The sequence below is a fragment of the Heteronotia binoei genome, chromosome 21 (assembly GCF_032191835.1).
Source record: "Heteronotia binoei isolate CCM8104 ecotype False Entrance Well chromosome 21, APGP_CSIRO_Hbin_v1, whole genome shotgun sequence".
In the NCBI taxonomy this organism is placed as follows: Eukaryota; Metazoa; Chordata; class Lepidosauria; order Squamata; family Gekkonidae; genus Heteronotia; species Heteronotia binoei.
The window spans coordinates 14,387,314-14,401,982 of record NC_083243.1 but is presented as its reverse complement, the minus strand read 5'-3'; the positions used below and the strand labels follow the sequence as shown (position 1 = coordinate 14,401,982).

The window sequence follows — 14,669 nt, the reverse complement described above, 5'->3', positions numbered from 1 at the left end:
CTGTCAGCAGTTGGCATGAAAAATACTGATCAAACTTTGGGGATTCTAAAACTTTTTTTTGGCAAAGTACCTCAAGTCTGAACCTACCTTCTCGGTCTTTCTTTTTCAACCGTTTTCTTCTCCTGTCTATGGTGGCCACTTCAGACTTCAGAGACATGTAATATTTCCTGATTTCCTGCAGTTTCTCTTGCAAAAAGGAGATCCTCTCTGTGCTGCTCATGTTGTCCAATTCATCTTAGGAAAGCAAATAAATAAACTCATGTCACATAAATGTACATATCAGATGTCTGAAAGTGTTCAGAGATTCCATTATGTACCAAATGGCAAAATTTCGTCATCTCTTCCGCTGAACAAGTCGGTAGCCAAGACAGGTAACCAAATGCTGTACTTAAAAAAAAGCAAATCTTCAAGTTATTGCTACAGCGTTCAACAGTGATCATAAATCCAGCAATACAGCTGGCATGAGGTGGAACGTTCAAGGATTTGCAAGGGACACCGGATTTCCCCCTGTATTCCCTTCCCCACACTATTTCCCACTTTCCCTCCTTTTGACAACCCATCCCTGCTTGCTTCTCTCCTTCCCACTCACCCGGCAGGCTATCTTTCATCTTTCCCCATTTTCAACTGGTGGCTGCAAGCATAGCCAGCTTCAAGAGAGGGTTGGATCAACATCTGGAGGTCCATCAGTGGGCATTAGTCAAAAAGTACCGATGGAACTCTCTGTCTGGGGCAGTGATGATCTGCATTCTTGATGCTTGGGGGGGGGGGGGCAACAGTGGGAGGGCTTCTAGAGTCCGCCCCCTCCCCGGTGGACCACTTGATGGCATCTGGCTTTTTTGGCCACTGTATGACACAGAGCATTGGACTGGATGGGCCACTGGCCTGATCCAATATGACTTCTCTTATGTTCTTATGTCTGGGGCAGTGATTTTCTGTCTTCTTGGTGCTTGGGAGGGGGGCACAGTGGGAGGGCTTCTAGTGTCCTGGCTCCACTGATGGACCTCCTGACGGTGCCTGGGTTTTTTGGCCACTGTGTGACACAGAGTGTTAGGCTGGATGGGCCATTGGCGTAATCCAACATGGCTTCCCTTATGTTCTTATGTGACACAGAGTACTGGACTGGATGGACCATTGGCGTGATCCCACATGGCTTCTTATGTTATGTATGACGCAGAGTGTTGGACTGGATGGACCACTGGCCTGACCCAACATGGCTTCTCTTATGTTCTTATGTGTGACACAGAGTGTTGGACTGGATGGGCCATTGGCCTGATCAAACATGGCTTCTCTTATGTTCTTATGTGTGACACAGAATGTTGGACTGGATGGACCACTGGCCTGACCCAACATGGCTTCTCTTATGTTCTTATGTGACACAGAGTGTTGAACTGGATGGGCCATTGGCCTGATCCAACACGGCTTCTCTTATGTTCTTATGTAACACAGAGTGTTGGACTGGATGGGCCATTGGCCTGATCCAACATGGCTTCCCTTATGTTCTTATGTGACACAGAGTACTGGACTGGATGGGCCATTGGCGTGATCCCACATGGCTTCTTATGTTATGTATGACACAGAGTGTTGGACTGGATGGACCACTGGCCTGACCCAACATGGCTTCTCTTATGTTCTTATGTGTGACACAGAGTGTTGGACTGGATGGGCCATTGGCCTGATCAAACATGGCTTCTCTTATGTTCTTATGTGTGACACAGAGTGTTGGACTGGATGGACCACTGGCCTGACCCAACATGGCTTCTCTTATGTTCTTATGTGACACAGAGTGTTGGACTGGATGGGCCATTGGCCTGATCCAACATGGCTTCTCTTATGTTCTTATGTGTGACACAGAGTGTTGGACTGGATGGGCCATTGGCCTGATCCAACATGGCTTCTCTTATGTTCTTATGTGTGACACAGAGTGTTGGACTGGATGGGCCATTGGCCTGATCCAACATGGCTTCTCTTATGTTCTTATGTTGAACTCTATTATTTTTTACTTCATTTATCCCCGCTTTTCTCCACAACGAGAATCCAAAGCAGCTGGCATCGTTTTCCTCCATTTTATCCTCGCAACAGCCGAGTGAGGGAGGTTATGCTGAGAATGTGTCACTGGCCCAAAAGTCACCCAGTGAGCTTTTCACAGCAAAGCGGGGATTGAAATCTGGGTCCTGCGGATCCTAGTCTTGCACGCTAACCACCCCACCACAGTGGCTTTTGTGGGGTGGCTGTTGGTGAGCAGTAGCAATGAAATACAGCAACAGACTGTAATTAACGGCACAAATTAATTTTCAAATTATAATATTATTCATCGATAATGCCGTGGATCATAAATTCATCCCAAATGCAGTGCAACAATACATACGTTCCTGTATAGTGATACAAAGTGTCTTACGTTAGTCCAAACAGACTCGTTCCATTAGTCAAGTGCAGTGTCTTCTTCCATCCATTAAATATGATAATTTTAAAATCTTGCAATGGACGCCCCAAAACCACCTCCGATGTCACTCGCTAGCTGGTCAGCACATTTCGGCCAGCCTTCCTCATGGAGGGGTAGAAAGAGGTCCACGATATTACTATTTCCAACCGCTGGAATTCTCACACATGGCTCATCAAGTGGAGAAAGCTCTCCACTGAGCAGCAGCAAGCTGCTGGGCTGGAGGGAAACAGGCTCGTTGCATTATAGTAAGTGCCTCAGTGGTTACTGGCGGTCGTGGCCCCGGAAAAAGCTATGCTGCCTCCCTCCCACACTTCTACTGACAAAAACCAAGTCTTGAAGACTAACGATACCGTTGTGGTTTCCCAGCTATGGCCACTGAAGGGATTTGTTTCTTAGAACGATGGATTCTGCTTCTATTATTTTGGGAAGTTTTACCTCTTCAGTGCAGGGGTCGTTTTGTAGAAAAATAGGTGGTGGAGCTCATTAGCATAACTCATTAGCATATGCCACCCCCCCCCCCAAGACCAAAAGCAACCCGACGCAAGAAAGGAGAGCCCTGGGCGAGCGAGGCCTGCTTGGGCTGGTTAGAGATCCAGCCAGCCCAAGCAAGCCTCGCTCACCTGGGGCTCTCCTGGGCGCCCCACCCCCCACTCAAAAGGCCAGCAAGCCACCCAAAATCTTGTAAGGGTGGAGTGGCCTTCTCCAGGGGTTTATGAGGGCTGCTGGGGGCATGGCAAAGCCCCAGGTGGCTGGCTGGCTGCCCGTTCTCCTAATCCCTAGATTGTTAGGCAGCTGCAGCAACTATTCAATGGGCAAGCTAGGTAGGTGGGGAGGAGGAGGGGGAACCCTTAGAAAGGTTCAGGAGCTGTGCTCCCGTGAGCTCCTGCGGAATTCAAGGCCTGGTTCAGTGTATATATTTTTTTAAAAAAATTTCAGACTTTTCTGAAAACCTGGGACTTTTAAAAGTTTCGCAGAAGCATCCGATTACGGCTCCAACCTCCGGATTGAAGTATCCGCAGGTCTGACTATGCAGAGCATTAGATATATTGACAAACAGCTTACTGAGCTGGAAGCTCCACTTGTACACCCTGGGGGAAACGTTTTGATGGTTCTTCTCTCTCTGCTTGTCCTTCTCGCCGTCTTTGATGTTTGGCGGTATGATTCTGGCAGGCGACCGCGTGAGCTTCTGTGGCTTCGACATGCCAAGATGTTTTACGGGCGCACACTTGCTTGGTGTGTCCAGGGCAGGAAGATCTTCGCTATCGCTACTTTGTCCTGTAACGACACAGCATCGGACATTTGACTCAATCGGGGTCAACTCACCTAGTCCTTTTGAACTGAAAAAAATAACGTATGGTGCCACGGACCAAAGAGGAAGAAGATAATTTTGGATTTATATCCTGCCCTATCCTCTGAATCTCAGAGTGGTCACAATCTCCTTTTACCTTCCTCCCCCACAACAGACACCCTGTGAGGTGAGTGGGGCTGAGAGGGCTCTCACAGCAGCTGCCCTTCCAAGGACAGAGTCTCAGAGCAGCCTACCATCTCCTTTCCCTTCCTCCCCCACAACAGGCACCCTGTGAGGTGGATGGGGCTGAGAGGGCTTTCACAGCAGCTGCCCTTCCAAGGACAGAGTCTCAGAGCAGCCTACCATCTCCTTTCCCTTCCTCCCCCACAACAGACACCCTGTGAGGTGAGTGGGGCTGAGAGGGCTCTCACAGCAGCTGCCCTTCCAAGGACAGAGTCTCGGAGCAGCCTACCATCTCCTTTCCCTTCCTCCCCCACAACAGACACCCTGTGAGGTGAGTGGGGCTGAGAGGGCTCTCACAGCAGCTGCCCTTCCAAGGACAGAGTCTCAGAGCAGCCTACCATCTCCTTTCCCTTCCTCCCCCACAACAGACACCCTGTGAGGCGAGTGGGGCTGAGAGGGCTCTCACAGCAGCTGCCCTTCCAAGGACAGAGTCTCAGAGCAGCCTACCATCTCCTTTCCCTTCCTCCCCCACAACAGACACCCTGTGAGGTGGATGGGGCTGAGAGGGCTTTCACAGCAGCTGCCCTTCCAAGGACAGAGTCTCAGAGCAGCCTACCATCTCCTTTCTCTTCCTCCCCCACAACAGACACCCTGTGAGGTGGGTGGGGCTGAGAGGGCTCTCACAGCAGCTGCCCTTCCAAGGACAGAGTCTCGGAGCAGCCTACCATCTCCTTTCCTTTCCTCCCCCACAACAGGAACCCTGTGAGGTGGGTGGGGATGCAGAGGGCTCTCACAGCAGCTGCCCTTTCAAGGACAGAGTCTCAGAGCAGCCTACAATCTCCTTTCCCTTCCTCCCCCACAACAGACACCCTGTGAGGTGAGTGGGGCTGAGAGGGCTCTCCCAGAAGCTGCCCTTTCAAGGACAACTCCTAAGAGAGCAATGGCGGACCCAAGGTCGTTCCAGCAGCTGCAAGTGGAGGAGTGGGGGATCAAACCCGGTTCTCCCAGAAGCCAACATATGCCACCAAACATATGCTTGAAGATGGACAACAGATTTGTAATGGTTCAAACCACTTTACAAACATTCTCAGGGTTTCTAAAAATGGCTGTGTCAGTTGGGCCAGCAAGTATTCCTAAATCATGGATAACAAATCCTGCATACTGGGGCTTCTAGAAATTTCATTGTGGTGCTCGGTATTTTCAACAGCCACTTACTGATGAGAGCCAGTCTGCTGCAGTGGTTAAGCGCTTGGACTCTTTACTGGGAGAACAGGGTTTGATTCCCCACACCTCCTCCACTTGCACCTGCTGATGTGACCTTGGGTCAGCCACAAGTTCTCGCAGAGTTGTTCCACTCGAGAGCAGGTTCTGTCAGAGCTCTCTCAGCCCCACCTACCTCACAGGGTGTTTGTTGAGGGGAGGGGAAGGGAAAGGAGATTGTAAGCCACTCGGAGACTCCTTCAGGTAGTGAAGAGTAGGGTATAAATCCAAACTCTTTTTCTCTTATTGTCAGCGCCTCTTGTTGATTCTCAGTAGAAGTACCAAGCTTATTCAGTTGAGGGACAGAAATTAGCTTTTTGCTGTGATGATAACCAGAGTTACCCTGCATTTATCTCAACACTACAACACTTTCTTTATGGCTTTACAACAGGTGACAATAAACTGGCCAATCCCATCAGATCTCAGAAGCAAAGCAGGGGGGCATTTGGATGGCAGACCACCGAGGAAGTCCAGGGTTGTGATGCTGAAGCAGGTGATGGCGCGCCACCCCTGAACGTCTCTTGCCTTGAATAATAATAATAATAATAAATTTTATTTATACCCAGGCTCAGGGCGGCTTACAGGACATGGCAAAAGCCATGTTAAAACCCTAGGACTTGGGGGTGGGGGGGAGCGACAACAAAAAATAATATTTTTGGGGGGGGGATGGCTCCTGATGCTGAAGAAAACCTGTAGAGGCCTGCCCTAGATCTGGAGAATATATATCACCCGCACAGGATGAACACAGTAAAAGATTGGTGGATAATGATATTGGATTTATATCCCGCCCTCCACTCCGAAGAGTCTCAAAGCGGCTCACAATCTCCTTTCCCTTCCTCCCCCACAACAGACACCCTGTGAGGTAGATGAAGATATTGGATTTATATCCTGCCCTCCACTCCGAAGAGTCTCAGAGTGGCTCACAATCTCCTTTCCCTTCCTCCCCCACAACAGACACCCTGTGAGGTAGATGAAGATATTGGATTTATATCCCGCCCTCCACTCCGAGTCTCAGAGCGGCTCACAATCTCCTTTCCCTTCCTCCCCCACAACAGACACCCTGTGAGGTGGGTGGGGCTGAGAGGGCTCTCACAGCAGCTGCTCTTCCAAGGACAGAGTCTCAGAGCTGCCTGCAATCTCCTTTCCCTTCCTCCCCCCACAACAGACACCCTGTGAGGTGGGTGGGGCTGAGAGGGCTCTCACAGTAGCTGCCCTTCCAAGGACAGAGTCTCAGAGCTGCCTGCCATCTCCTTTCCCTTCCTCCCCCACAACAGACACCCTGTGAGGTGGGTGAGGCTGGAAAGGGCTCTCCCAACAGCTGCCCTTCCAAGGACAACCTCTGTCAGAGCGATGGCTGACCCAAGGCCATGCTAGCAAGGTCAAGTGGAGGTGTGGGGAATCAAACCCGGTTCTCCCAGATAAGAGTCTGCACAATTAACCACTACACCAAACTGGCTCTCACAGAGACCCCCGTATTCCAGGATTTTACTCACAAGGAGTTTTTACACACTCTATTCATTACAATAAATTTATTTTCAATCTTGAATATTTGTTCAATCAATATAAAAGGTAAAGGTAGGACCCTATGCAAGCACCAGTCGTTTCCAACTTGGTGACGTTGCTTTCACAACATTTTCACGGCAGACTTTTTACGGGGTAGTTTGCCATTGCCTTCCCCAGTCATCTACACTTCCTCCCCCCAGCAAGCCAGGGACTCAATCAATACAGCTTTAAGAATTTTTTCATACACTTACATACTCCTTGTGAGTAAAATTCTGGAACACAGGTGTCTCTTATTCACCTAGATTTGGGGAATGGCAGGCTCAGAGCTTAGACAAACCAGCAGTGACCCCCTCGGCCCCGCCCCGGTTAAGTTTACTGAGATTTGAACTACTGAGATCTGCTAGAAAGACCTTGCTTTTTATGGGTCCCTGATGTGAAGGATGAATTCGGGGAGCTAAAAGCGCAGCATTTTTCGTGGTAGCACCTAGGCTACTGCCTTGATGGAACTTATATGCAAGAGTGAAGTGTTTTTTGGCTCTGCGGTGTAGTGATTAAGAGTGGCCAACTCTAAACTGGAGAACTGGGTTTGATTCTCTGCTCCTCTACATGCAATCAGTCGGCAACCTTGGGCCAGTCACCGTTCTATTGGGACACGCTCAGCCTCACATTCCTCACAGGATGTCTGTTGTGAGAAAAGGAAGAGAAAAGTGAGCGTAAGCCGCTTTGAGACACCTTAAGGTAGAGAAAAGGGGGGTATAAAAACCTTCTGTCATTCCATTCTTTTTTATTGCTTGCTATACTTTATTGTTGTGTAATTCCCCAGGAATTACACAACATTAGTAATTCTGTAGAGTATCGGGCGGGAAATCAGTCCTAAGGGAAATCAACCCTGACTGTTCCCTGGAAGGTCAGATGCTGGAAGCTGAAGCTCCAATACTTTGGCCACCCAATGAGAAGGGAGCACTCCCTGGAGAAGACTCTTGAGAGTCCCTTGGACTGCAAGAAGATCAAATCAGTCAGTCCTAAGGGAAATCAACCCAGACTGTTCCCTGGAAGGTCAGATGCTGAAGCTGAAGCTCAAATACTTTGGCCACCCAATGAGAAGGGAGCCCTCACTGGAGAAGACCCTGATGCTGGGAAAGACAGAAGGCAAAAGAAGAAGGGGATGGCTAAAGAGGAGATGGCTGGACAGTGTTACTGATGTAACAAACACGAATTTGAGCAGACTTCGGAGGATGGTGGAAGACAGGAGGGCCTGGCGTGACTTTGTCCACGGGGTCGCAAAGAGTTGGAATCGACTGTGCGACTGAACAACAACGACGATTCCTCAAGAGCTGCACATTGCCTTGGAAGCAGAAAGCAACTAACACGCTTAAAATCTGCGCACATCCAGAAGAGGAAACTCAGAACAGGGCTATCTAGGATAGCCCTGTGCTTACATTTCCACCAGAGCACAAAGTGTAGCTGAAAGCTTGACGTGATCACCTATCCTGTCCAGAACTGATACGAAGAGAGTGCACCCTGTGGTGGAAGTCTGTACACGGGAGCAGAGGGACCCCTAAGACCTTCCATTATCCCTGATGAGAAGACATGGTCTACATTTAGTATTGCCAACCTCCGAGTGGGGGCTGGAAACCTCCTGAAATTACAACTGATCTCCAGAGAGCCAGTTTGGTGTAGTGGCTAAGTGCCTGGACTCTTATCTGGGAGAACCAGGTTTGATTCCCCACTCCTCCACTTGCACCTGCTAGCATGGCCTTGGGTCAGCCATAGCTCTGGCAGAAGTTGTCCTTGAAAGGGCAGCGGCTGGGAGAGCCCTCTCCAGCCCCACCCACCTCACAGGGTGTCTGTTGTGGGGGGAGAAAATATAGGGCATTTGAGAGAGAAGGGCGGGGTATAAATTGCACTTCTTCTTCTTCAGATGAAAGAAATTGGAGAAAAAGTCAGCTTTGGTGGATAGACTCTGGCCCCTCCCACTACCGTCTCTAGGCTCCACCCTCAAAAGGCGACAGATTTCCCAACCCGCAGCTCGCAACCCTATTTATACTGTTCCACATAATACTTCCTGAGAAATCTGTCAACCCTGCCTCAAAGCCACTGGAAGGGAAACCTGTACCTGTATAAGCACAGCAGACACAAACAAACTGGAGGAGGGGGCACAACTTAAGACAAAAGAGCAGAATCGCTTCTTAAGACATACCTGTCCCGTTCTTCTCGTTTTTGGCTACAGTGCTGGCTCGCTTTGGGGTACGCTTTTGTTTCTTTGCCAGGGAGGAGTTGCTGCTGTCACAAGGCCTCTTCTGACCTGAGAATAAAAATGCAAAATGCTTTTTCATTCACCATGTTTTCGTTCCCCTTGACCTGAAGAGGGCATAATTTAAGACAGCCGTGCTCCTATGAGGCAGGTGGAAGGACATCCTACTTTACAATGATGGGCATGGGAGTGGTAGGAAATATATCGAAGTGGTGTTTTAGGGTTTGTAGAATCTTTCGGGCTCAAGTGCCGTGTTCTACTGGAGAAAGTTTTTCTTCCAGACGTTTCGTTCTCAGCTGCGGAGAACATCCTCAGTGGCGTTGCAGCCGGATCTCAATGCACAGCAGCCAAGAAGGTCAGAGCGCCTGCTCCGGCTGCAACGCCACTGAGGATGTTCTCCGCAGCTGAGAACGAAACGTCTGGAAGAAAAACTTTCTCCAGTAGAACACGGCACTTGAGCCCGAAAGATTCTACAAACCCTAATGATGTTGCCAGCTGTGAAAACCTGAAATCTTTGAAGTGGTGTTTGACCTTCAACTTCTGGTCGGCAGGGAAGGGAAGACCAAAGAGCCTCCGGGCCAGACATAAGCAGGAAAGGAGGTGACCTCAGACAATGGAGTTAGTTAAGAAGAGCCCTGCTGGATCAGACGAGTGGTCCATCTAGTCCAGTATCCTGTCTCACACTGTGGCCAGCTGGTTACTGTGGAGGGCCAACAACAGGGCATAGAAGCCAAGGCCCTCATTAGAATCTCAGAAGAACCCTGCTGGATAAGACTAGTGGTCCATCTAGTCCAGCATCCTGTCTCACACAGTGGCCAACATGTTCCGTGAAGGATCAGGAACAGGGCATGGAGACTGAGGCCTTCCCATGATGTTACCTTCTGGCTCTGGGATTCAAAGGATTACTGCCTCTGAATGTGGACATTCCCCTCAGTCACCGTGGCTAGCAGCCACGGATAGCCTTATCCTCCATAAATCTAAATCTATCCAATCCCCTTTGAGAGCTGTTTATTCCTGTGACCATCACTACATCCGCTGGCAGCAGATTCCACATTTGAATGACTCTCTGTGTAAAGCAGCATTTCCTTTGAAACTGTGCCACCAAAAGGAAAGCCAGTAGTAGAAATGTAAACTGTATGAAAATAATTTCAGAAGAGCAGCACTGCTGGGTCTGCTGTAGAAGAACAAGGTTTGAGACCAACTAGGCCCTTGAAGATCAACAAGTTTGCCATCATCACTGATAAAAGGAAGTCCTTCTTCACCCAAAGGGTGATGAACACGTGGAATTCACTGCCGCATGGGGTGGGGGCAGCGACAAGCATAGTCAGCTTCAAGAGGGGATTGGATAAGCATATGAAGCAGAGGTCCATCAGTGGCTGTTAGCCACAGCTTATCATTGGGACTCTGTCTGGGACAGTGATGCTCTGTATTCTTGTGTTTGGGGGGGGGGGCGCACAGTGGAAGGGCTATTAGCCCCACTGGTGGACCTCCTGATGGCACTTGGGTTTTTTGGCCACTGTGTGACACAGAGTGTTGGACTGGATGAGCCGTTGGCCTGATCCAACATGACTTCTCTTATGTTCTTATGTGTGACACAGTGTTCGACTGGACGGGCCATTGACCTGATCCAATAGGGCTTCTCTTATGTTCTTAGGTGTGACACAAGAGTGTTGGACTGGATGGGCCATTGGCCTGATCCAACACGGCTTCTCTTAGGTTCTTATGTGTGATACAGAGTGTTGGACTGGATGGGCCACTGGCCTGATCCAACATGACTTCTCTTATGTTCTTATGTGTGACACAGAGTGTTGGACCGGATGGGCCATTGACCTGATCCAACATGGCTTCTCTTATGTTCTTATGTGTGACACAGTGTTCGACTGGACGGGCCATTGACCTGATCCAATAGGGCTTCTCTTATGTTCTTAGGTGTGACACAGAGTGTTGGACTGGATGGGCGACTGGCCTGATCCAACATGACTTCTCTTATGTTCTTATGTGTGACACAGAGTGTTGGACTGGACGGGCCATTGGCCTGATCCAATAGGGCTTCTCTTATGTTCTTAGATGTGACACAGAGTGTTGGACTGGACGGGCCATTGGCCTGATCCAATAGGGCTTCTCTTATGTTCTTATGTGTGATACAGAGTGTTGGACTGGATGGGCCACTGGCCTGATCCAACATGACTTCTCATAAGAACATAAGAGAAGCCATGTTAGATCAGGCCAATGGCCCATCCAGTCCAACATTCTGTGTCACACAGCGGCCAAATATATATATATATATATATATATATATATATATATACACACACACACACACACTGTGGCTAATAGCCACTGATGGACCTCTGCTCCATATTTTTATCTAACCCCTTCTTGAAGGTGGCTATGCTTGTGGACGCCACCACCTCCTGTGGCAGTGAATTCCACATGTTAATCACCCTTTGGGTGAAGAAGTACTTCCTTTTATCCGTTTTAACCTGTCTGCTCAGTAATTTCATCGAATGCCCACGAGTTCTTGTATTGTGAGAAAGGGAGAAAAGTACTTCTTTCTCTACTTTCTCCATCCCATGCATTATCTTGTAAACTTCTATCATGTCACCCCTCAGTCGACGTTTCTCCAAGCTAAAGAGCCCTAAGCGTTTCAACCTTTCTTCATAGGGAAGGTGTTCCAGCCCTTTAATCATTTTAGTCGCCCTTTTCTGAACTTTCTCCAATGCTATAATATCCTTTTTGAGGTGCGGCGACCAGAACTGCACACAGTACTCCAAATGAGACAGCACCATCGATTTATACATAGGCATTATGATACTGGCTGATTTGTTTTCAATTCCCTTCCTAATAATTCCCAGCATGGCGTTGGCCTTTTTTATTGCAAACGCACACTGTCTTGACATTTTCAGTGAATTATCTACCATGACCCCAAGATCTCTCTCTTGGTCTGTCTCTGCCAGTTCACACCCTTATGTTCTCTTATGTTCTTATGTGTGATACAGAGTGTTGGACTGGATGGGCCACTGGCCTGATCCAACATGACTTCTCTTATGTTCTTATGTGTGACACAGAGTGTTGGACTGGACGGGCCATTGGCCTGATCCAATAGGGCTTCTCTTATGTGTGATACAGAGTGTTGGACTGGATGGGCCACTGGCCTGACCCAACATGGCTTCTCTTATGTTCTTATGTGTGACACAGAGTGTTGGACTGGATGGGCCACTGGCCTGATCCAACATGGCTTCTCTTGTGTTCTTATCAGATGCAAAAAAATGAAAGCCAGGCTGAAAATGAATCAGTGAACACATAAAAGCTTCCAAGTCATTTCCTTGAAAAACCACAATTGACTAGGAAGTGTTGATTTAATCTCCTGACGGAAGAGATAGATTTGGGTCCAGCAGCACCTTAGGGAGCGCCAAGATTTTTTGAGTACAAGCATTCAGCTCCATCTCCTAAAATCTCAGAAACTAAGCAGGGTCAGCTCTGGTTGCATTTGAATGAGAGAGCACTAAGGAAGTCCAGGGTTACGACGCGGAGGCAGGCAATGGCAAACCACCTCTGAACGTCTCTCGCCTTGAAAACCCTATGGGGGGCGCCATAAGCCAGCTGTGTAGCACTTCCCATCGCCGCCAAGTTTCAAGAGTCAAAACTCCCTGCTGACAAAAAGGAGCTTTGATCCACAAAAGCTTAATACTCCACCTACAAATCTTTCTGGTTTCTAAGGAGCTACCGGCCTTGAATTTAGTTCTACTGTGGACCAACAGTACCCTCTTAAAACCAGGGCTTTTTTTGAGCAGGAACGCAAAGGAACGCAGTTCCGGCTGTCTTGGTGTCAGAGGTTGTGGCCTAATACGCAAATGAGTTCCCACTGGATTTTTTCCTACAAAACCCTGTGTGAAATAATGCTGATGTCAGGGGGTGTGGCCTAATATGCAAATGAGTTCCTGCTGAACTTTTCCTACCAAAAAAAGCCATGCTTAAAACAATCTTCAACTCCTGGTGAATGCCACTGTTTGCATGGTCAAATTGATGTCATGGTTTAAGAGACACCCCCCCCCCCCCCGTACCATCTATGTTCCCACTAAGCCACGGAGCCTTGTGAGCAAAAATCCTACTTTGTGAGCTACTGGCATTAAAGCTGCATCAATTAGTTTGCTCTGGGGCTTTCTTTCCTGAGCTAAGACAAAAATGTGTGATTCGGAGGTCAAAACTCTGTGAGCTAGCTCACACTAACTCAGCTTAGAGGGAACACTTAACTCCCATCCTACCCCCAGCCCTTTCCATGGAATACTGAAACGGGTTTTTGCCTTGGAGAGGCCCTTACCCTTCTCTCCAACCTCCCTTTCCGGGGCTGCGACACTGCCGTTGCTAGACGTGGTGCAAGCTTCGAACCCGTTGGCCGACTCGCTTTCGCAGAGCCCTTCTTGAGACTCTTCGGCCACGCTGTCCACCTCGATGGTGACGTCGCTCTCGCTTTTCACGCTTCGCGATTCGTCCTGACTGAGGGCCAGGGGGGAAGCCACGGAGAAGTTTGGCTGAACCACGGGGGGTAAGGCAGGCGGGTTCGAAGTGGGATTGCTGGGGTCTTGTTTTTCCGCCATGGGCTTGTCGGGACCGCTCTTCTCCTTCTCGTCGACGTCATCCAAATCCACTTCGTGGCAAAGGAGCGTTTCGGGCCCGATCTGAGGCATCGAGTCTTCCTCGTCTTTCAACGGGGCGTTGCAGTTTTCCTCTGAAGTACATTCAAAACGGTCGCCTCCCCGAGCTTGGAGGCGCTGATCCGACTCCGCCACCAAGGATGGCATCTCCTCATTTTCGTTCCTGAGGGAGTCATCGGCACTGAACTCTTTACATTTTTCTGTCCCTGAACACTTATTCGCCCTCCCCTCAGACGCAATATTTGGCACATCCATCTCGCCCTCCAGGCGCCCCCTTTTGTCAGGCGAGGCCTGTTCTCCCACTTTCCTTTTGAAAAGCTTCTTATCTTTTGGGAAAAGGTCTGTTTCGGTCGCAGAAGCGGCGCTTAAACCTTTACTGTCCAAGGAAGACGGATCTAGCCTTTCAGACTCTGTGACTTGTTCGCTTGGAGCCTCGTCCTGATTGAGTGGCGCCATCTTTACATTCTCAAGAGCGGAGTCTCTTGCTCTGCTCCTTCGCCCTTTCCCTTTGGGCGATTTGTCCAGATCTTTCTTAATTTCTTCCGTTTGGTCACCTTTGTTTGCAAAAATCTGAACGACCTGTTCACTCTCTTCAACTTCTAGTTTCAAAGCTTCCAAAGGGTGGACTTGATTCCTGTCGTTTTCCTTCAGCGCGTGCGAGATCTTTGGGGTTTCTTCGTCGGATTTGTCCACTGTACTTTTTTCGTCTTTTTCAAGTTCTGAATTTGTTGGAGAAAAGTCTTCGTTGGTAGTCTTTTCAGAAGCTTCATCTCCGTCGCTGTCGGATGAAATGGAGTCTACAAACAAATAAAAGCCACACATCACAGAAACAACACATGAATTAAAACGTCTTTCAGCAGCCACAGAAATGCTGTTCAAAAGCATCCACAAAAAAAATGAGCGAAAGAAGAAATTGGCACGTTCTCCGCACGCTCGCTTTTAATGCTTGAAAACCAGTCGCTCAATATTACCAAGCATGTTTTTCCATTTTTAATGCCCAAATAAAAGGGAGTAACAGGGATCATCTGAAAATGAGGCTATGCTGTCTTTCCACCATGAAGAGAGTGACACGCAATTTAATTAAAG

General features: G+C 48.8%; 1 protein-coding gene across 1 annotated transcript in view; it reads right to left on the bottom strand.

Annotated features, from left to right (window-relative positions):
- Nucleotides 1–14,669, bottom strand: part of ARID4A (AT-rich interaction domain 4A) — a 120,660-nt gene that overhangs the window by 3,965 nt on the left and 102,026 nt on the right. The window contains exons 21-24 of the mRNA XM_060263165.1: nt 13,250–14,380; nt 8,875–8,979; nt 3,503–3,715; nt 88–234 (exon numbers count right to left, since the gene is read on the bottom strand). Coding sequence (XP_060119148.1) covers nt 88–234; nt 3,503–3,715; nt 8,875–8,979; nt 13,250–14,380 — 1,596 coding nt within the window. The remainder of the gene's footprint in view (nt 1–87; nt 235–3,502; nt 3,716–8,874; nt 8,980–13,249; nt 14,381–14,669) is intronic.